The following is a 23,507-nucleotide window of genomic DNA, read 5'->3' as shown; positions in this document are numbered from 1 at the left end:
TTTCGATCAACGAAAAAAAAAAACCTTTGATGTTTAGCTAACCAGATGACACTTGCCCGTTAGAGTTTGCAATTTCGCATAAAAAGGGCTCTGATAAAGCACTTCCACTGTCTGGCGTGGCAAGCAGCTACATACCAAGCGATCATTAAAGATAACATTACGACAGAATTTCACGTCTCTTTGCGGTAACAGGACAAAGCTGCAGTTTTATTTCGTTTTTCTTCTACGCGCTTTTTGATGCTTGTGTTATGCTTTGTCTGCTATCTCACATCATCGCTGAAGCTCATGAGCGCACAAGTGAAGCACAAAACAAAAAAAAAACGGAGGCAGCCAGCTTTTCAAGACAGGCTTTTCGTTCCGTGAAAACACTTCAATTGTCTGACATGGCAAGCGGCGACGCCCCAAGCGATCGCTAAAGATAAGACAACGCTGGAATTTCACTTCTCTTTGATGTAAGAGGAGCTGTTGTTTCGCTCTCTGACCGTTCAGCCTATCATCCAACGCAGATAAGAAGCCGTGTGTGCATGTTCGCTGGGCGTTCTTTGTGAATCGAAAGCGATAACGAAACAAAACTGCAGTTTCATTCCACTTTATCTTGTATTCTCTTTTCAATATTTGTATTACACTTTGTATGCAGTCTCACATAATCCCTGAGCTTCATGCGCTCACAAATAAACTAAAATAAAACAAAAAGGAACGAAGGCAGCCAGCACTTAGGCCACTTGTAGAGTGAAAAACTTTCTGCAGTTCTAGGGCTTTAATAGTATATATATTAGTTATGATTTCACTCTCAGAGTAACACGTAAAGTTGATTTTGGAACGTAAGCCCCTATAATATTAAGTTGATCATTCGCAGAGATCAACTGTAGGGGTTCATTCGCTCCAATTCATGATGACAGTTTTTCTAATATTTCTCGACTTCCCTTATCGGGGTCTGGATTTCCGTTCGTAATGTATTCACTTAAGTGTCTTCCTCGATAATTCGAAAGCTACATCGTATATCTTTTCCTCAAATTTAAATACATTAACTTGTCCCCTAGAACTGATGTCCAATTCAAACTTAAGATGTGCCCTTCAACGCGTGGCATTGGTTTGAGGCAGGGCCTAAGAAGAGGTAACTATTTTTAACCGAGTAGTTATTCGGGCACTCGTGACCTTAACACAAGTTGCCTCAGGGAACTGTCTTTTATTCGAAGCTTTAAATGTCGCACTACAGCGCGTGAAATGGTGATCAACAAAGACTCGTTTTCACCTCGTTCCTTCACAGGCATGATGAAGGTCTTCTTTTTGTGTACACTTTTCGTGGCAGCGGCGCAGAGCCGCCGGTTAGCCCCGCCAAATTTGCAGTCGCTGTCTGATGAAATGATTGACTACATCAACAAGCTTAACACCACGTGGAAGGTAGGCCTCCTTTTCCCTTATTTAATATGATACGTGCTCCACTCATACGTATTCCTTTTCTCCTTTTGCAAACACAATTCCTGCTCACAATTATACTATTCCTTAAATACCATAGTTTTCGTCAAGAACAGCTCCCCGCAACCAGTATATAACAAAATTATCGCCGTTTTTTTCTAAATTTAGGCTGTAAGAAATTTCAGAGTAGGCGACCACTGAGAGAGGACGCTTGAAGTTTAAGGTAACCAAGGTTTTTCTTAGCGCAAAATGCAAATAAAATATAAATACACCAAGGAAAAGTGGGTGAGTAAGAATGGTTCCTGGGAATCCGATCTGCACAGCAAGGTCCACCCTAAGCGCTTGGGGCGAGTGTGGCCCACCAGGCCCCGCTTTTATATTTGTTCAATTTTTCAAAAAAAAAAGTGCTCCTTGCCATTTTCCTCTCTCCGTTCGTAGCGTTCAACCTGTTTCAAAGGCAGCGTAATACCCCTGTCCAGCGCATGAGTTAAGTGCGCTTCGGCATACCGAGTGACACTTTAAGCTACGCGGTGCTAAATGGGAAGGCAAAGTGCACTAGTAGTAAAAAAAAAATGCCGGCACGAAATAAGCGGAATGCTGAAGAGGTCGACGAGAAAGTAAAAAAACGTAAACATTGTTTTACGTGATGGCACAATTAAAACAAGCTGAAACAGTTGCTAACAATTAAAAATTAGAAATGTTTAACTTGGAGTATGCTTGCGTTGTTTGGCACCCCCCTACTTTAAATTTAACAGACATGCTTGAGCGTGTTCAGAACTTTGCCGCTCGGTTTGTCTCAAGTAATTATGATTTTAACAGCAGTGTTACTAACATTAAACTAACGCTGGGATGGGAGCTGTTACGGAAACGCCGTACCAACTCCCGGTTAGAAATGCTGTATAAGATCTTTCACCGAAAAATAAAAATAGATAAAGAAAATTATTTGCTTCCACCGCATTTCAGGTCAAACAGACTTGACCATGGGTGAAAGATTATAGAAATTAAATCCAAAACTAACACTTATCAAAACGCATTTTTCCCATCTACCATTCATGACTGGAATCGCCTGCCCCATGAAATTGTTGAGTGCCGTTTAGAGTCTATGTTCCGCGCGTTGCTGTCGGATGTATGAGTGCGCAGTTGGCTTTCTTTTTTTTTCGTCATGTCTTTTTGTTGTTTCATATTTCATTCATTTTGTACTTGCTGTGTCATGCCTTGTTGTATTGCTTTTTTTTCTTCCTCTTTTTTTTTTATGGCCTATTCTTCTGTTATGTATCCTCATCCCCCCTGCAATAATGCCTTCGGGCGCTGCAGGTATTTCCAATAAATAAATAAATAAATAAACTGTCAAACAACCCAACGAGCTCTTTATGCTATAGCACAAAATTGTTTGAGCGATAGATTAGATGCAAGAGTCGACCTCCGTGTCGGTGCGATCCTTGTCCTTGACTTACCTTGATAAGCCATAGCTATAGCATCACTTTATCTCAAGCTACTCTTAACAGAAGGGTAAACCATGGCCACCACGATTCACCATGGTGGCCATTTACACTATGGTAGCATGACCTTCGACCGTGACCTTTGGTTTTCATCTTGGCCCCGATGATTTTCAAAATTTTGCCCGCACCATCCCACGAAATCTTACCTTTGCCGATTTGGACCAAAATTAGTGTGTGCGATGTCAGTGCACGTTAAGAACCAGTCGTAATTTCCGGAGCCCTTCACTACGGCGTCCCTCATAGACTGAGTTGCTTTGGGACGTTAAACCTCAATAAACCAAACTAAACCAAACCAAAATCAACGTCCAACCATAAGTGAGTGTGCTCGTCACGATGGCAACCTACAAATTTGCCACGAGCCATTTCCAACAATTTGGCCCGGGTAACCGCGAAATTTGATCTTAGCAGATTTGAACCAAATTCGATGTCCAATCATAACGTAGTGTGCCCGGTGCGATGGTGACCTCAAAATTTGGCCGAGGCCATTGTCAAACTTTCACCTCGACGATTTGGGAATCCTTCCGGACAATAATTGGCTTAACCGAGCCATAATCCTATGCTGTACAATGTCTGCCAAAGATGGCTTGCCCTTTGACCTTGACCTTGGATTCTTGACCTTCGACATTTCACCATGAATTAGTTTCGGTGAGGTGGCGCTACTGTCCGGTCATGCGACGCGACGTCAACATATGGCACGTATATAAACGCTGCGTAGCCGCGCTTGCCTCATTATGCGGCGATTATTCCGCCGCATAGCTAATCACAGACAAGGGGTGAGGGAAAGAGATTTATGCCGACTAGTGCAGGCCTTTGCGCTAAGCAGGATAGTCTGTGCCACCCCTTATCTCAAATTTGCGAAATCAGAAAAGGACAAATTGGATACATGATACGGCAGGCCTAAAAAGCGGCGTTAGGACTCCCACTAAATGCCTCAACCGAAAGGCTTATGAGATTAGGAATACATAACACCTACAATGAACTGAAAGAAGCCCATTTAATGGCTCAAACAGCGAGATTAGCCAATTCCAGAACTGGCAGGAGTATTCTTACCAGGCTTGGAATTAACTTTCAACCTACGAATAAAGACGCTAAGGTAGACTTACCCCGCGACTATAGGGCGGCCCTACTAATCAAACCACTCCCCAAAAACATGCACCCCTTACGCCACGAGGGTAGAAGATAAGCACGAGCCAAAGCATTACTTAATAAATACGGACAGTGCGCTGGAACACTTTATGTAGATGCGGCAGAATACAAATATACGAATGCCTTTGCAATTGTGGCTGTGTACGAGAATGGTGACCGCATCGTCTCGGCAACAATCAAAACGAAATCCTCTGAAACGGGAGAAGAGGCGGCTATAGCCCTCAGCCGAGCGCATACCCAAGAGAGCATCACCCTCAGCGACTCCAAAATGGGTATCAATAGTTTCGCAAAAGGGCGAATTTTTTTAACCATCAGTGAAATTGCACCTCAAGTACCCAATATTTTCATTTGCTTTAGTAGACATGAAATTAAGAACTTTTAACCAGGACATGCTAGTGGTAAATATTACTCTAAGATACTTTTATTCTAAAACCCTGTCTAATGATTAGTCATTGAAAGCGTAATAGAAAACTAAAGAAAATGGGCTGTAAGAGAAAGACAAAGCCACCGTTTTAATAAAATTTATTCTAATATACCAGATACCACAACAGGTTCAAAAACTAGAAATGGGAATTTAGTTGCAGGTAATCTTGTGGCAACTAAATTATCTTACATAATACACACTTAAGCAAACAAGGGAAGGGAAATGAGGGGCTCGTTATAAATATGACAGAAGACAACAGCCACAGAAACCAAGGGGCACAGGGGATTTTTTTTAAATTAATTTATTTAATTTGTGGTGTTGATCAATTTAGAATATTACTGAATATGTTATCGCTTAATGCTAATTGGTTAGAAAAGCAGAAGAAAAAACAACCACATGCCGCCGGTGGGATCCGAACCCACGACCTCCGAATACACACTTGTCCGCATCAACTCGTATGCGTGGGGCGTCATAGCCCAAGTTCGTAAGCGCGTTCGGGTCAGGAACGACGCGGGTGGAGACAGAGTAGCGAGTGCCAGAGGGGGTTGAAGACGGGAAGCTGTACAAGTTCATTTCCATTTTTACAACGGAAATGACAGAGTATTCTTAACAAAAGGGTGTGTCTCTCGGCCGCACTCGCTGCCGAGTTTTATAGGGTGTTCAATCCCTGGAATCCTTAACAGGAAGCCGTACCTGCCGAGGATGGCGTGTCCTGAAAAGTTGTCTTTGGCACTGCTTACTCACTTTCTCACCAGTGTTGAGCTTGATAATGAGGAAGATGCTATATCCGTAACGCAGAGTGCGGTAGGTCTGCGAGTGGCGTTCCCAGGGTCCGCTGGTGGTCGACACGAGTGGCCCGCACCTGTACTTAAATAATTCCCCTTGCGCGAGGCCACGCAGGATAGATAAACCGCTCGCCGGAAACTGCGCCTTTGTCTGCAGACATAGTAGCGAAGTATGGGGGATACCACGCTCGCCCGCCGCTGCCGGGCTCAGCACGACGAAGATGACCCCTCGAGGCGATCAAAGTAACGGTACATCACCATCATCTGACATTGCACTAAGGTTTGTGTGATATTATCGGGTGATCAGAAAAAGTGACATTAACAGCAATCAGATACCATTACGGAATAACATTCTTTACCATTCCGGCAATGTTTTAGGGACATTTCATGCTTCTTGGGAAGGTCGTAAAATCTTACTGCTTTCTATCTTTCTTCTTTCACGGCTACCTTCCTCCCTTCCTTTAAACCGCGGCTTGAATGTCCACCGAGATGTGAGAATTACTGCGGCATTTCCATTCCTCAAAATAATTTTTCAGTTTTTCAATTGCTGTGATGGCGCACCGCTATGTCGTCCTCGCTAAACAAGTATAGTAAGCAGTAATACAAAAAGAGGTTCGATGACATTTGTGCAGCTTTCGCGTGATATCCGATTCAACACTCTCTTTCAGGCGGGAAGAAATTTCGCCAAGGACACTCCTATGAGCTTCCTTAAGGGTCTCATGGGTGTCCATCCCGACAGTCAGAACTACAAGTTGCCGCTTTTCTATCATGAAGAGATCCCCAATGACCTGCCAGAGTCTTTCGACGCCCGTGAGAAATGGCCCAACTGCAACAGCATCCACGTCATACGCGACCAATCAGAGTGCGGATCTTGCTGGGTAAGCGCAGCGAGACACCGGCTGCAGCACTTCATCCTCGCTTACTGCGGAGAGAAAAGCCAAACGCACTACATTGCTTAGATATTCAACTGCGAATTCCTTTGCGGGTCCCGTTATGTTAACATCGTGCCTTAGAGTGGTTACAAAAAACTTTTTAGACAGTCTACAGACTGTCCTTAGACTTCTGTCTAAAATGTCTATGGACCCTCTATAGAAAAATCCTAGAGGAAGTCTATAGGCAGTACAAATTCTATAGACAGAGTATAGATAATCTATAGATTTATGGTCATACACGTTTAGTAGACTATTGTCTATAGACAGTCTATAGACTATAAATAGAAAAAAGATATATTTAAAGGAAGTCAATAGAGTCTATAAGAAGTCTATAGACTGTCTACAGACCATTTTTAGAAGGGTGTGCCTCAGGAACACTTCTCTGAAAGGGACAATTTGATATTTTCAGCTGGAAAAAAATACGTCAATATGAAAACGTTGGGCCGGCAGTGTTCTCGATAGATTACTGCTCCTGGGCAGTATGTAAGAATTACGGCACGCTGAAGGGACGTCCGAGTTTTTTAGCGTCGTTGTACGGTGTCCACGCTAACTATAGTAATTGTGAACGTATGTCAAAAGTGCCACGAAAATAGTTCAAAAATAGCAACCGCAACACGTTACCGTATTAGCCGTGCGGGTGCCCAGAGGCTTAACGCTCTCGAGACTGCCCTTGCGGGACTACACAAGGCAGCTCTCAGCCTCCCTATTGCTACCTCTACCGCTAAGCTCTTTGCCACAGCCCTCTTCCATCCTCTCCGTTATCTTTTTACTCTCCATCATGACTTGCAGCTTGCCCGGGTTTCCCGTACCCGTCAAGGGTCAATGGTTATTGACTCAAGCTGGTATCTCTCTCATTCCTATCTCCACCCGGCCGTTGTCATGCTGTTGCGCACAACCATTCCCCTCTCTACACGGGTGCCTCTTTCGTGGCTCCTCGAGGTTCCTGCGGCTGCGCCCTGTACCATCCCTACATCACCGGACGTGAAACCCACACCAAAAGGCCGTACCAGCGCCCTCCGGAAGTAATGTCCCTTGAGGTCCTCGCCATTGCGCATGCCCTCCAGTCATTTGCCTTACTTCCCTCTTTCCCAGAGTGAACAAACCGCTATCTTACACATACAGAACCGAAACCTAACCCCTTCACTACCAACAGGAGGTCGAACGAGTGGTCTCCGCACTGCAGCCTTCCATCGTTTTCCTACGCTGGGTCCCTGGGCGTTCAGGGATTGACGGCAATGAGCTGGCCCATCAGCTCAAACGCGACACTCTTTTCCGGGCACCGTTGATCGCCTGGTCCAAGCCCTCAGAGAATGATGGGAGACCCTGCGCCGCACCATAAAAGGGCGTCTACCTCGAGCTCTGCCTCGACAAAAGTCTTTACCCACCTCCTCATCCATCACTCACCGTGCCGGAGGCTCGCCTTCTTCGGCACATCCAAATGAATGCAGTCATCACCCCGTCCCGCCTCTTTCTCTATCGCTATCGATCGGACCAGTCATGTCCAAAATGCCCTTGTATCTATGCGGACCAGGCTCATTTCCTCTTTTATTTCCCGGCTGCTCAGAAGTCGAGTTCCTATCCCTCACCTTCTGCATCCATCACCACCTGGCTCGACTGGCTTGGCGCTGAACAACAGCGACGTCTTGTCGCCCAGGCGATCGACATGCTCGGCCTGTAAATTATAACCGAATAAAGGTCTACGACTTCCACAATATATTTCCTTCATGCTTAATAAGGGTGTTATAACTGCGAATGTCGGAGCCTTGTGAATGTTTTCTCTTCGAAGGAACAGCCATAGGACCCTCAGAGGCAGAGTACACAGCATGGGCCACGATCGTACAGACTATAAACCACCTGCCACCAACCGCAAAGTTAACACGAATGCTCGGGCGCAAGGGTTGCACTGACATCAGCGCCGTGGCGCGTGTACACAGTCTCTAAGACCATGCCAGGTCGGCTGGAAGGCATTTGTCATAGTCAACCGCCGGAAACACGCCGAGCTAGCGTGGTGTAGAACCCAGCGGCCAGACTATGTTTGAGATTCCATACAAAGAAAACATAACACCGATGCTCGCACACGTGGTTCGCAAGCCACGCGTGCGAGCATCGGTGTTATGTTTTCCTGGTATCGAATCTAAAACAATTAAGGTCCTCGTGCAGGCTTTGGCGCTAAACGCTTATTTCGACATTTTACAAAAACGTAGCGTCCTTCTACGCTCGTGGCAGATTTTAATAGCTTCTCGTGCGGCCGCGTTGCTCAAAACTGAACTCAGAGACCACTTAGAGCGTTTGAATCAAATCGCATACTAAACAAATTGTGAGTCCTCCAATCCATCTGATGCCCGTACCGAACGCACCCCTGGATCTAATAAAACAAAACAAAAAATTAGCGTCATGCCCTGTCGGGCTGTATTGCGTAAATAAGAAGGCTGTGCGGCACCTCTTCAGTACCGTGTATCAACTCGCTCAGTCGCTAGACTGCGTTGTCATGAATATCTGAGCAAATGACAGGTTTCTACACGCAGCAGCACCGAACCCACAGTCGAGGTGCGAATTTGGCGAGCCCTTTCCTGCATCTTTTCAAACTTGCTTCTCCTCTGTATTACTCGTGTACGTATCTAGGTTAAGAAATGACCATTTTTCTTATGCTTCGAGGCGTAGCACAGCTGCCGCGGCTGCGGCCAGCCAGACGCATCGCTCCGACGTGTCAGGACGCTCCGCTCCCGTGCAAGTCCTGCGTGCGTCCGCAGCCCGCCGGTGGGGCGAAGTGGGTGGGACTCTAGTCCCTTTATGAGCTTTTCTATCTAGAGGCTTTAGGTGGGACCAGCCGAGGATCGCTGACATTTCAGAGCTGAAAAAGTTTCTGCAGGGTAGGAAAAACCACGAAGGCGGTAAAATCGAATTTTTGTTGCAGTTAACTGCGCGTTTACGAACTCGACAAAAAATATATTGCTGGACGATATTAATGCAATGGCGCAGCTTAACATCACAGGCACACAGTAATTGCATTGAACAAGGTTGCAGGACGCCTTCATTTGGGGCTTGCGGGAAAAGTGGACACGCTTAACATTATTCGAAACTCACATTATAGGCGTTTGGAGCCACGGAAGCTATGTCCGACCGAATCTGCATCCACACGGACGGCAAAGTTCGGGTGAACATCTCGGCCGAGGACCTGCTCACATGCTGTCCTAACTGCGGCTATGGGTAAGTGGTCGATGTAACTCCGAACTCTTCCTCATCCGGCCTAAGAACCACCGCTGCCCCCGCTCCCCCATTGCCATTGAACTGAATGGTGACCCGGTACCTGAGGTTGGAACCCTCCGTGTATTGGGCCTGCACATCCAGAACGATGGCAAAAACACCACCACCCTCAAGAAACTCAAGCAGGTTGTAGGCGCGATATCGCACCTCATCCGCAGGGTTTCGGGACGTCATAGAGGCATGAAGGAGCGCGACCTATGTCGCCTCATTCATGCCTTTGTCCTGAGCCGTGTGCTGTACACTACCCCATATTTACACCTATCCAAACATGACATAAACGCTTTGGATGCTTTGATTCGCAAGGCATTCAAGGTAGCACTTCACCTTCCCCTCAACACACCCACAGACAGATTACTAGGCCTGGGCCTCCACAATACGATCGGGGAACTGGTGGAGGCCCACCGACAGGCCCAATACATCAGGCTCACACAAACCTCCACAGGTCGGTATATCCTGGACACCCTCGGAATCAAAATACCAGCCAACGACCCAACCCTCCTCGCCATCCCACGATCCCTTCACCGAGAGCTCCTCATCAGGCCGCTCCCGAGGAATATGCACCCGTCCCACAATGAGCAGCGCCGCAGAGCCCGTGCGAAGGCACTTCATCGAGCGTACGGCCCCCAGCCGGACGCCGTGTGGGTGGACGCTGCCTGCACGGGTGATGAAGCGACAGCAGCTGTGGTGGACTCCTCTTTATCCGCCCTCCTCACACTACCTCTCCCTCCAGACACGTCCCCAGAGGCTGCAGAGGAAGCCGCCATTGCCCTTGCTATAACCCGCACGGAAGCCCGGTACATTTTAAGCGATTCTAAAACTGCGATTCTAAATTTTGCTCGAGGCCGAGTCCATGTCCCTGCTTTTGGCATACTGGACTTGCCCGATGCCCCCCCGCCCCGCCAATTGGAGCTGATATGGGTGCCCGCGCACTCCGGGAATCCCGGAAACGAGGCCGCCAACCTTTTAGCCCGAGGTTCTTTAAACCGGGCTCAGGTGGCCTCTGATCGGGGATTCACGAAGGAGCGCATGCACTCATTCAGTGAGCTGACCCAGGCGCACAGAGCCTTACGCCAGCTCTACCCCCCGCCCCACCCCTCCCTAGATAACAAACACGCAACACTCTGGCGCAGACTACAGACACACACACTTCCTTCACCCCTTACCCTAGCCCATTATCATCCCTCCTTCCCCACTCCGGCATGCACTCTATGCCCAGAACCCGTCGCCTCTTCCCTCCACATCATTTCCCTCTGCCCGGCGGACCCTCCCCCGTGGGACCTAGAGAACCTCAAGACCTGGGAGGACTGGGAGACCCTGCTGCGCTCGGAGGACCCCGCCGTGCAGACCATCGCCATCGGCCGTGCTGCCAGTGTTATGGACCTTCGGAACATAAACACTTGAGTGCAGTGGGGTCGTGCGGGGACCCTGGGGCGTGCCCCGAATTCCTCTGTAAATAAAGTTTTCTCTCTCTCTCGATGTAACTTACTCTTCTTACAGATGCCTTTTTTCTTATTGTTCTTTCTATTAAGGCGAAAGCCTTTAATGCCTCATACTGTCATTAGCAGACGCGTCGGCAGCCGTGTCAACAGACGCGTCGGCAGCCGTGTCGGCAGCCGTGTCGGCAGCCGTGTCGGCAGCCGTGTCGGCAGATTTGTCCGCCTTTCGGCGTCATTGCTTAAAAAGAAACTGCGCCGAGGGTGGGAATCGAACCAGGGCCTTCTCCACGAAGGCTCAAGGTTCGAGCATGAATAAAGGCGCATCTAGTGAATGCGTGGGTTTCATAAATAAAATAAAAGGAATAAAGTAAAAAAGGGAAAATAAAAAATGAAAATAAGCAAAATAAACAAAAATAAAAACAAAATAAAAACAATAAAAATAAAAAAGGAGCAAAAAAAATAAAAAAAAACGAAATATCAAAAATATAAAGTAAATAAAGACAAACAGTGCGCCAGGAAACGCTTTCGCCTTCCAGCACTTTAGAGAGCCAAAGTGCCCCCTAAATTTTTCTTATAGAGTCTGCAATTCATAAACATCCGCTTAAATTCTTACACATGTTGCAATTCTTGAACATCCCTCTTTCGCTCCGTCTTCTTTCACTCCCACCTTCCTCCCTTCCCGTACGGCGCGGTTCAGCTAGGTGTCCATCGAGATATGTGAGAAAGGTACAGCGCCATTTTCTTTTGCTCAATAGCCAATTATTATTATCTCCGTTTTGCGCAAATTTGTTAAGGTTCTAAGTTTTTCTTAGTTTATCAAGGAAATGACGGCGAAAACTAGCTTGAAAGCAAAACTATTGCTGTCGTTGAAACGATTTATATCAAAATTCTCTGGATATATCGCCAGGTTTTTGCAACTTCACGGGGAACATAATTTTGCAACAATCGTTCTGTTAGATGCCATGGCGGCTTCCCACCGAAGGCTTGGGAGTTTTACCAGAACAGCGGAATTGTTACCGGGGGCCTGCACGGCACCGACGACGGATGCCAGCCCTACCACTTCCCCCCATGCGAGCACGGCAGCTCCGAAGGTTCGTACCCCCCGTGTAAGCAAATGAGGCCGACGCCCGAATGCCTCCAGGAGTGCCGCAATGGCTACGAGAAGAGCTACAGTGAAGACAAGCACTACGGTACGTAGCCGATGCTTTACAAATGACTGAATCGGTACGCAGGGCGGGCTTTAAGCTGTCGGCTCGATGCTCGCATATTTTGTTGCTGTGAAAGAGCGGAAATGCTTATTTGATATCACTTGGTTAAGAAAATGGCTTTTGAGAGTTGTACGTCTCCGATGTGACTGCGGAAATTCTGAAGTTGCGAATATGACTATAAATGATTGCGTGCTTCCCGACCTTAGCATGTTAGTATCCTCTGATTAAAACGGTGATTTTCCAGCCTAGACCAGAATTCCATTCGCCAGAACTGTTACTTTATCTTTCCTGTGAGAGACCTCGCTGCTCTTGAACAAGTGACGTGTAATCAAGCTCTGCTAGATTTGGGCACCTATAGCGAACAGGGTGGAAGAGGTAGTTATATTGTGACGAACGAGAAGGCGATGAAGCTGCCATTGGCGCCGGCAGGAGCGCTCGTGCTAGGCCCGCAGCCATTAAATCATATTATCGCCATCTGTCATCGCGTTTAATCCACCGCCGCCGAAATGCTGAGTCGTTCACACTTCCAGGACCCCACGTGGCCGCTGGTGGGGTAAACAAATAGGGTTAGAAAGACGTCTAAATCGACGCTGTCTACATGATAGAAGCGTATGCATGCTTACGTGCGCTAAACGCGGGTATTTTGCGGGACGTTACGCCATTTCTCACATTCCCACTTTTAGTTCAGACTATGAATAGACGCAACGATAAATTCAGCCTACTAGCGCCATCTGGTCGTTAGGACGGTAACCATTCCTGCCAACAAACTGACGTCCCTCTTAAGACTAGAAGCGGCAGAATCGTCAATCTAAACAAGAAAAAAAAGCAAAATAATCACTCGCACGTTTTTTTTTTATAGAAGAGCTAGGACGCTTCGAAACACCGTTGCCTCATTTAGGGCCGGCGAACGCAGTGAACAGGGCAGTAACAACGACGAACTCAGTCTTAAGCGAAGGGGCCCTACATTGAAGGGCGCCGCCATGTTCGTCGACGCGGGAATGCAACTTCCTACTCGCCGTCCTATTGGCCGATGGGTATCGGCAGAAATTTTTCCGGCGGCAGAAATCGGTCCTCAGCCTATCGAGCTTTCCGCTGGCTATTAACGCGATAGCGTTAAAGGCCAGAGAATTTGGCGTCGGCGTTGTGAGCGAAAAATCACGAGCATTTCTCTGGCAAGTGTTGCTCACAGAGAAATGTCCTGCCTGGAACCTGCATGGTGAAAGTCATAATTTGGTGCTGACGTGCTCGGATTGGTCGCAAACGTCATCATCATCAGCGTCAGCCTGACTGACGCTGATGATGGCCTTTGACGCAGCAGGGCAAAGGCCTCTCCCATACCTCTGCAATTAATCCTGTCCTGTGCAATCTGCGGTTACCTTATCCCTGCAATATCATCCGCCAACCTAACTTTCTGTCGCTCCCTGCTGCGCTTTCCTTCCCTTGGAATCCGCTCCGTTACCCTAAATGACCAGCGGCTAGCTTACCTTCGCATTACATGCCCTGCCCAAGCCCATTTCTTCCTCTCTATTTCGACTAGGGCGTCTTAAGGACGTTTATACAGGGTGTTTCACCTAAGCCTTTCAACAATTTTTGAAAACACGTCTTTTTTTAGTTAGAAGCGCGCTTTTAAAAGCATAGCATTGTCATGGGTGCAGTACATCAGAATACAGTTAAGACGTGCTAACTGGCAGGTAGTTAACTAATATCAATTAGTTAACATTTAAGTATTACTGTTAGGCTCTTACGCTGTTATTCAGGGTCTAACTAGAACCGTTAGTCAATAAGTACAGAAAGTTGGGCTAGTTGGGAGCGTTAGCCCCCGGAGACGGAGTCTGGTCAGCGAAAAGATTAACCGCAGAATGGGGTGCCCTGTGCAGATTTCAAGGATTAAACGTTTAGCTTTTGGTAGCGAAGAGAGAAACGGAGGGTCGAACGACGTTAAGTTTAGTTCCCTCTTTGATGCTCTACTCCGCTGTAAGCGATCAATTATGATTGCATGTTTGATGCTTATGAAATTGAGAACTCTTGTAATCGAAGTGCGCCATAGTACGCAACAGGTGGAAAAAAATATTGCGATGAGGTTCTTCATGAACAAGAGTACCGCCGCAGTCAGTGCGGATTCAAAGCCTGCTGCCTCGAGAAAGGCTTACCGGCATAGCAGGAATCGACAGCTCAGAATGCGGCAATAAACTTACGACGATTTATTTGTACACTGGTGAGCTGAGTGGCGCGCGAAAAGGATACACGCATTTTCATTTCGTTGCTGCAAGTATGTGGCTTCGTGTTGTTCTTGGGAGCGAAGCGGTGCACTGAAGTGGCCAACGGCCAGTCGTCGTCGCCGCCGCGTACAATCGGTGTCGCCTGGTGAAGTATCTTCACGCTCGTCGTAAATACAGGGGAGGAAAGCGCAAGCAACTTCCGTCCCGGCTAATTGGAGAAACCTCCGCTGAAGCCGTAGCTCCGTACAACATACATTGCGAACGCAACTAAAGGAGGTATCGGCGCTAGCGTCTTTAGTGAAGATATAACCGCAAGAAAGTTCTGAAAGGAGAAAAAGTCTCCCGCTCTCTCTCACTCTCTATTCCTTTTGAATTTCTGACCCGCGCGGCCATTCCTCGCCTTTCCTCCGTCAGCCCCGTCTTCTAGGGCGCTGTGCCCTGCTTTCCGGCACCGGTCACACACGTTTTGGCATCGTGTTCCTTCATGTGTGAGTGATGTCGGTGCTGCGAAAACTACGGTTGTGCTTTGTTTTGCGCTTGTGATCTTCGAAACTGCGAGTAGTGCAGCGATACCCGCTCAGATACGACGGGAACCGCCATTTGCGCTCGCTTTCACAGGAGCCGCCGCTCATTTCGGACCGTGAATCATGAACAATGATTTAGTCATTGCTTTTGACGAAGCAGTCATCGTGTTTGGTTCGCAAAAGGGTCGGCACATCGTGAGAACCGATTATGCAACTATGTGTTGAATGAATTCTGTTGGTGTCGCATATATTAGAATCGAGAGTAACACCCCGCCGCGGTGGCTCAGTGGCTATGGTGCTCGGCTGCTGGCCCGAAAGACGCGGGTTCGATCCCGGCCGCAGCGGCTGAATTTCTTTGGAGGAGAAATTCGAGGCCCGTGTACTGTGCGATGTCAGTGCACGTTAATGAACCCCAGGTGGTCGAAATTTCCGGAGCCCTCCACTACGGCGTCTCTCATAGCCTTAGTCGCTTTGGGACGTTAAACCCCATAAACCAAACCAAACCAGAATCGAGAGTAAAGGCTATTGCGTGATAGTGGTTTGCTTTCACGTGTTTACAAAGACACTAAATATTTTTTTTTTTGCAATTATCAACTATTGCGAGGTACATCGTGCATGCACTAAATTGCGTGCACTAACTGTGCACAGTCTCGTCCTTCTGTATTGCCTGAATGATGCATGAAATCATGTACTGAAAAACTCAGCTGTGCCATTTGAGATATACCTAACACCTCTGGTGCGTCGACATACATTGTCTGTATTCTACCGAATGCTGTAACGTAGACTTATAGTGTATTCTGTCCCTGCTTTTCCTCTTCTACATCTACACATGATCTTAGCCAAAAGGCCGAGAGGCGGTTGAATTTCTTTGGAGGAGAAATTCTAGAGGCCCGTGTACTGTGCGATGTCAGTGCACGTTAAAGAACCCCAGGCGGTCGAAATTTCCGGAGCCCTCCACTACGGCGTCTCTCATAGCTTTAGACGCGCTTTGGGACGTTAAACTCCATAAACCAAACCAAATCTACATCTACATATTGAGAAATGTTTCTTTCAGACTGAAAGTAACGGGAAGAATATATATGTCAATAAAACCATCGACAATATTCTCTCTATTCTTAGTACATTGGTCGAGCGCTGCGGTTACCATTACTGACTAGCAGCGCAACCAATTTTAACTTGCCACAACAGCAAAGAACGGGTGTACGAAAGCCCAAGGGAGGCGTGCGTCCGCGCGCAGAGCAGGCCGACAAACGATACATCCGCCCACCTCCCCTAGCGAGCCCGATTTTGGACCAGTCAGCGCGTGAAGCAGATGCCATGCGAACACCCCCCGCACCCGCGTGTCGGTCCTCCGTTGTCATGGAGATAACTCGCGCACCAAACGCAATGAATGTAACTGAAGGAGGAATTGGCGCTACCGTCTGTAATTCGTGGCTGCTGGGAGGTATGCGAAGTTTCTGACTCCTAGTAAAGACGAGAATACACACCCGCGGTGGCGGGGCCAGCCGGAAAAGAAGACCTCTCTGACACTTCGCCGGGCAGATATTGCGTTGCGTCAATTGTGCGTTGCCACGATCACGGCAACGCCGGCTGCAGAACACTCTGCGTTAATGCACTCACGGCTCGATCATATTTTCTGCAAAGAATGCAACCTGCAAAGGGTAGGTTGTGCCACTGGAGCTACTGGAGCTCAGGGTGCCTCTATTCAGCTTCCCTTGGTAGGGTGGGAACGTCTCCACTATTTCAGAGCACTGCCCCATTTAGCCTTATCGACGGACTAAGAACTGAATGGTCACATCAGATCAACATTTTGCGTCTTTGGCACCTGTTTTCCCCGTGCGCCAGCTTCATCGGGCAACACTGTACTTCTCCTCACTCACTTTCTCTGCCACTTCGTGCTCTCTCTCTCTCTGCTTCTGACATCTCCGCCACGTGGTTTCGTCTTACGCAGATACTTCCGCTATTCTAACCGCGCTGCTCGACTGCAGCAGCACCGCATTGTTACAGCCGTAAAATGCATCTATAACTTTTTCGATTGCTTGTGTGTTGCCATCTGTCATCTGTCTGCGGAGCGGCCGTACCCCAACCGCATGTCACAGACCCGGAGCAGCACCCGATAGCCTCAATTACTGCTTCCAGACACCGAAGCCTATTTCAAATTAAAGTCTGGAAGCTTTCTCACCGTGTGATATGCATCTGATACAAAAAGCATGTTTATGCGTGTGCGGGTCTGTTGATACGCATGTGATATGCACGTGACATAAAATGGTGTCTCTCAACTGGACAACAGGTGTATAGCCACCCCACCACCAGAAGCTGCAGCAAGGGCGCCGCGTTCAGCTCGAGCAACTAGAGGCAGCCGGCGCGGCTGGGTAACTTTCCCTTAAGCTTCAGGCCGTGCTTATCAATAAATAATCACGAATGAATGAATGAATGAATGAATGAATGAATGAATGAATGAATGAATGAATGAATGAATGAATGAATGAATGAATGAATGAATGAATGAATGCTGGGTTGCTTTCACTGCAGCCGTCGGGTAGTTCAGTAAGGTGCTTTATAATGTCGCAGTGATCGTATATATATATATATATATATTTTTTTTTTTTTTTTGCGGTTTATCGACAGCAAAGACCGTGTACGGCATCAGTGGTGACGAGGCGCAGATTAGAACGGAGATCTTCAAGAACGGACCAGTGGAAGCGACTTACGTTGTCTACGATGACTTTCCCCAGTACAAGAGCGGTAAGCTTGTTTCCATCTTAGTGCTAAAGCATGAAGAGATCAGAGCGCATTAAGCTCGCGCTACTTATAGTAGCTAAAGCCATCACTAAATGTATGCAGGGGCGTAATCGACAACTGACGGCTTTTTTCGCCGTATCCCTTCTTAATGGGTCAGCGGCGCCAGGCTCATTTTTGTAACGCGTGTGTCAGAGCGACAAGGACCAGATGCGTGATCACTCGCCTATTCGTCCCCTCGCCGTACTGCAAAATTATGAACTTGAAGCATGAACCCCGTATTTGTCTCGCGTGGACGGCGAAAAAGCGACGACCGGCCGACACGGCGACCAAAGAACACCTGCCTTTATCTGAATATGGTCTGCGAATTGCGGACGCCTATAGGAGCTGATTCCACACACATAGCGGATTGTATGCAGACACACGCGGTAAAAAGGTATGCGGTGCTCGACCGCAAGGAGGTTCACGTTATCACGGGGGAGCTTCTAGATTTGGTGTGCGTCCACATGCATCAACTACAGAGCTGTTAGTTTTGTCGGTTATCAAGAAAGTGACGACAAGCGGCGAGCTGAGCTCGCTCCATTCCGCGTTTTCATTTATATAACAAAAAAATGTCACATCGGCAGTGACAACACCCGCTTGTGGTGCGCTCATTTGGTCAATTCTTTACATGCTGTTCACATTTAAACTACAGAAATAGAAGCAGCCGCCGCGGTGGGTCAGTGGTTATGGTGCTCAGCTGCTGACTCGAAAGATGCGGGTTCGATCCCGGCCGCGGGGGTCGAATTTCGATGAAGGCGAAATTCTAGAGGCCCGTGTACTGTGCAATGTCAGTGCACGTTAAAGAACCCCAGGCGGTCGAAACTTCCGGAGCCCTTCACTACGGTGTCCTTCATAGCCTGAGTCGCTTTGGGACGTTAAACCCTAATAAACCAAACAAAACAAACCAAACCAAACAGAAATAGAAGCGAACAGCGTGTATTTAGGCGCAAACACCACCAGAATACGCCTGCCTTTAATCAAAGACGGGTCATTCGAATAGTCAACAGTTTGCAAACATCACTTCGAGCTCCCTTTATGCATATTTCATCAGCCTCGCACGGAGTTTAGTTCTAGCTCATTTCACATATGTGACATATCCTGAACTAAAATTAAGGAAGAGGCGTACCTAAGGAAAGGATGCGAAGAAAATAAATTGCGGATTTTACAGATATATCCGCACATTACCCACTCAGCTGCCCTATTATGGTAGCTTGGATTAGGTTTGGTTTGTTGGGGTTTAACGTCCAGAAGCAACTCAGGCTATGAGGGACGCCGTAGTGAAGGGCTCCGTAAATTTCGACCACCTGGGGTTCTTTAACGTGCACTGACATCGCACAGCACACGGGCCTCTAGAATTTCGCCTTCATCGAAATTCGGCCGCCGCGGCCGGGATCGAACCCGCGTCTTTCGGGTCAGCAACCGAGCGCCGTAACCACTGAGCCACCGCGGCGGGGCTATTATGGTAGCCTGCAGACTGTAATTTGCACGCTGTCGTAAAAAGGCACAGATCACTCAGTCTCCCCATTATTGCGACATACATGTACTCACATGATGATTCGCCTGCAACTAGCATTCTTATCTTGAATATTGCTTGTTGGACTATATAGTCTTGCTTTCTTTAGTATACGCCTATTTAAGCCTTTAGTAGGCCAGAGCAGCAAGAGTGGCGACGTTTGAGTTTTGCATAACAATAAAATGATATGATCAGAGGGGGAAAAGTAGCAGTGTAACAGGTGCTACGCCTAGACTACCCAGTGTAGGAATGCATGCGTGCTTACCCTAGTTTCGTTGCGATGAAGAAAGAATGTTTGTTGCGAAAATGTGCTTTTATTCATGCATGTGTTCCCTGCTGTTGCACAGGACAGCGAGTATTGTCGTGTGGGAGCTCAAAACAAGGCACGTAATACATGCGGACGTGTCGTGCAAAAATGTTGCTAATGAAAGTGGCCCTTTTGGTGGTGTCTTGGAGATAGGGTTGTTAACAAACGTAACGCCGAGAAGTTTGTGCATAAACTTCGGTAACCAGCGAGGTTGCTCAGCTTCCCGCAAATGACGAGGGGAACGTCCAATTTCCCTACGATGCTCGTGTCCACATTAGCACAGCGCATAAAAGTCGTACGAAAAGTCGTCTTTCTCGGTGTCGTTAGGCGAAATGTATACGCAGGCTATCACCACGTCTCGTGCGCTTATGTCACACCTGACGGCACGCATGTCGCCCGACGTGGGGCTTGTTCGATCGATAACAAAAAACTTTGACTATTTTGGCGAAAATTCACTACGATTTAAAACGCTCTATCTATACTCAAGGCTGAAACTTTTCGAAGGCACATTTATTTTATTTCCAATGCAGGCTTATTTCGCTGCTCGTTCTCACCACAAATAGATGCATATTCTGTACTGAGAATACAATTCGTCGAGAGCTTGTTACAAGGCGAAGATAAGGTTACTGACCAAGTAAAAAAACAAACAAAACAAACTAATCACCGCGCCTCAAAGAATGTCATTGCGAAACATATGCAGATCACCGACCACGCGATAAGTTTGGATGAGGTGGCAATCATGGCAACAAAAAAAAATACATTGTAACGAGACTGCATCTACAGACCTTAATCATCCAGAATACGCCGGACACATTGAATGAGAATTATGGCACACTTCATCATATTTAGAGGAAAAGATTACAAAGAACTTTGAGGGTAATATAAGCCACTTTCTTTTTTTTTGCCACACAGTGTTATTGTGCGACGATATGAAACCCGAAACGTCCTTTTTGTTTCTTTTTCACTCGGCCAGTGACCCACTCTTCGCTTTGTTATAATGTTTTATCCTGACAAGACCGTATTCAGTCCAACGTTATACTTCGACAGCTTATTCTATTTCTGACTGCTGCCAAAAAGTTAGCGGCAAGAAACGAGGCAAGAAACAAGGACGACCGGAGGCACCTTCGGCGAGTGCGGCACTCCTCCACTGTCAATGAAGAGAAAGATGCCAAGGTATTCTCGTGTAGTAATGGATAAACATGGCGCCAACATGCTTCCATTCGTGAGAGGCATTCACAACAGAGGAACACTCCACTGTATATTCCGTAAAAAAGTTCACCAGCTACCGCGATTTTGTTAGAATCGCCAGACACGCCGGCGCCACAAATTCGATCTGACACATCTCCGGCGCCCTTAGAGAAGGTCAAAAATAAGTGCCCAGTGTGAACTAAGCGGTTTACCCCCCCCCCCCCCCCCCAAAAAAAAAAAAAAGAAAAAAGCCTGAATTTGCTCAAGCAAGGAGCAACAATACATTCAAAAGCGACGAGTCGTGTTTCATCCTGCACCGCGTCGCCATCTTGCCCCAATACAGTCCGAGTTCGGAGCGCCCCCTGAGTTGTGTTTGCTGGCAAATAAGTTCCTTCAATCGAAGGCACCCAGGCGCTGAGTTTTTCGGTCGTGGCTTCTGATATTAGACTGCACGAGCCGCACGACTACCCGGAGGCACAGAGGAAATGACTAGGGATTGAGCCGAACCCACCTCCCTCGGCCTCTTTTCTGTCATTTATATTTATGGTGAATAACTGTAAAAGAGGCACTTTGCCAAGCTCACCTCAATTAATCCTGTGCGCGCTGAAAAAGAGTAACGTGCTACTCGATCTGAAGGGAAAATAAGCACGCCAATGTAATCGCTCCTGCTATAAAAGTTCGGTACATTCGTTGACGAAAGGCATTTGCTTTTATGTACAATTCTAGGAGTCTAGTGGAAAAACCACAACAACACGCAGTACCTTACACGAGTTGTCAGTTATAAAAAGGAAATGCGAATTAGTCTACTGCAATCCAGTTACCGGCCGACACGACATTAGGTGCCGCCACTACTCGGCTTATGGTAAGATTTGCGGAACGTGTCTCAATGATGCCTATTCTTGAGCGATACGACCACAAGGAGTAGGCGCGGTACTCTAGTGTTTGCTCCGATATTTATGCGCAGCTCACGCAGGAAGCTACTCATTTCCACGTTGAGTAAATTTGAGTTAGAACGCAGCGAACTCCGGAGAGGGCACTCAGGTGTGTTACACTTTTCCGCAGGTGTCTACAAGAGGCACAGCTATAAGAAATTGGGTGGTCATGCCGTCCGCATCCTTGGTTGGGGCTCGGAAGACGGTGTCCCCTACTGGCTCGCGGCTAACTCCTGGAACGAGGACTGGGGCGATAAAGGTGAATTTACGTTTATGCAAAGTCAAAAGTTTGTTGTCTACCTTGCATAACTCACGCTAAATTTGTCCTAGGGATATAAGACGTTAGCGGTACGTAAAACTGGGCGCTGTTCAAAATCCAATACGATCCGTTTGACGCGCTGATGTTCCATACATACAAAACTTGGATCTATAGCATGTGCACTTTTAATTTCATGCTTTAGAGCGTTTGGCCGACTGGGTGGGTTTGGGAACGCAGTTTAACATATTTCTGCTCGTGTTCTTGTGTCCCCTACACAAGTCTTAATGCAATCATTTGCTTTTGATTCTTGTCACAGGTTACTTCAAGATCCTGCGCGGACAGGACGAATGCGGTATCGAGGACGGCATAATGGCTGGAATTCCGAACGAGTGAATTCTCTGGTGTGTTGGGTATATAAAATAAAAGTTGATTTGTCTTTTTTAATTTGGTTTATAGCTTTTACTAACACGGGCACGCATATACGAACACAATGCGAGAGCAGTAGTAGTCAGTTCCTTTGAAATCCCTATATCTGATGCTGAGAAGAAAGACCGTATAGTATAGAAGAGTACTCTGAGAAGGACGGAGAATGGGCAAGGAAATGACAGGATGATAACCAGGAGAAGGTGAAGATTTTCTGCCCTGCACGGCACGTTTGAAGCTCTTAAAACATGCCGTACAACGACAAGTTTGGGCGACTAGCGATAGTGGCAACCGTGGCCAGCGTTGACGGTAACTTTTGCTGTGACCTTCCCCCCACTATCCGGCGTGTCATCCGAGAACTTCAAAGACTGAATCCCCACATCTGGCACCCAGCACCTCCACCAAACTGTAACGTCCGAAACATTACAGCTAGCGATGCAGACAAACGGAGACAAAACAGCCGCTAGCTGGAAGACGCTAGCCCACGAAAACCAACGTGCGCCTCTACTTCCTCGTTGTCATCTCGCCTGCCGAAGTGGTCGTCGTCACGTCTGTAGCAATATATTAGGCTAGTTGATTTGGTCATTGTTGTGGGGACACTTTAGAAATGCCAAAATTAATCACGTCTTATCAGCAACAATCATTATTAATTTCAGCTATCGTAATATTCACTCTACATAGCTGTTACACCATAGAGAGAATCGTCTTCGTGGGGCACAAAGCAGTTCACAAAACCAAGACATATGCTAAATTTGTACAGAAAAAAAAATGTTTCTTGATTCAGTATCAACACTTCGCAATAGCCCTGTTTCTCTCAAAGTCAATATACGTGCCAGCGAATATTTCAGTAGTGTAGCGTGCCGACAGAGCATTCCCTGCTCGCTTTAGTCTAAGGTCTGCGTACATCAGCGGCACTAAAAACACAAAAGGAGTAAACAGGGAGTAGGCTGTAATCCAGTGCACTCCCTCTACGTAGCATGGTTGCTGCCCAAGTGTTGGGGTACATTTACATCGCTAAACAGACGGAATACTTAGGTTGGCAACAGAAACAAATTTCCCCCTCAAAACATGCGAAGTTCTAGCAGTAAAGAAGATTTTAACCGATGTTCGAACCTTCTCTTTTTGCTAACCTCGAGACCTGGGGTATCACGTTAAACAGCCTCCTCCCGTTGCTAAGTGCATCAAGTTATTATGATTTTCAGTAGAACTCTACCTCTCTTGGCAAGAGCAATAATTTTGTACAATTATAAG

At 47.2% G+C, this 23,507-nt stretch overlaps 1 protein-coding gene across 1 annotated transcript; it reads left to right on the top strand.

Annotated features, from left to right (window-relative positions):
* Positions 1-1,269: 1,269 nt before the first annotated feature.
* On the top strand, positions 1,270-22,277 carry LOC149342693 (cathepsin B-like). The gene is made up of 7 exons (XM_089542211.1): positions 1,270-1,401; positions 5,939-6,148; positions 9,294-9,409; positions 11,860-12,092; positions 17,482-17,598; positions 21,705-21,833; positions 22,150-22,277. Exons 1-7 carry the CDS (start codon positions 1,270-1,272, stop codon positions 22,224-22,226), a joined length of 1,014 nt encoding a protein of 337 aa, XP_089398337.1. The 3' UTR covers positions 22,227-22,277.
* The last annotated feature ends 1,230 nt before the right edge of the window (positions 22,278-23,507 follow it).

This window comes from Amblyomma mixtum, chromosome 5 (assembly GCF_055824585.1).
Source record: "Amblyomma mixtum isolate Tamu chromosome 5, ASM5582458v1, whole genome shotgun sequence".
Taxonomy (NCBI): Eukaryota; Metazoa; Arthropoda; class Arachnida; order Ixodida; family Ixodidae; genus Amblyomma; species Amblyomma mixtum.
This window is presented reverse-complemented; position numbering and strand designations above follow the sequence as displayed.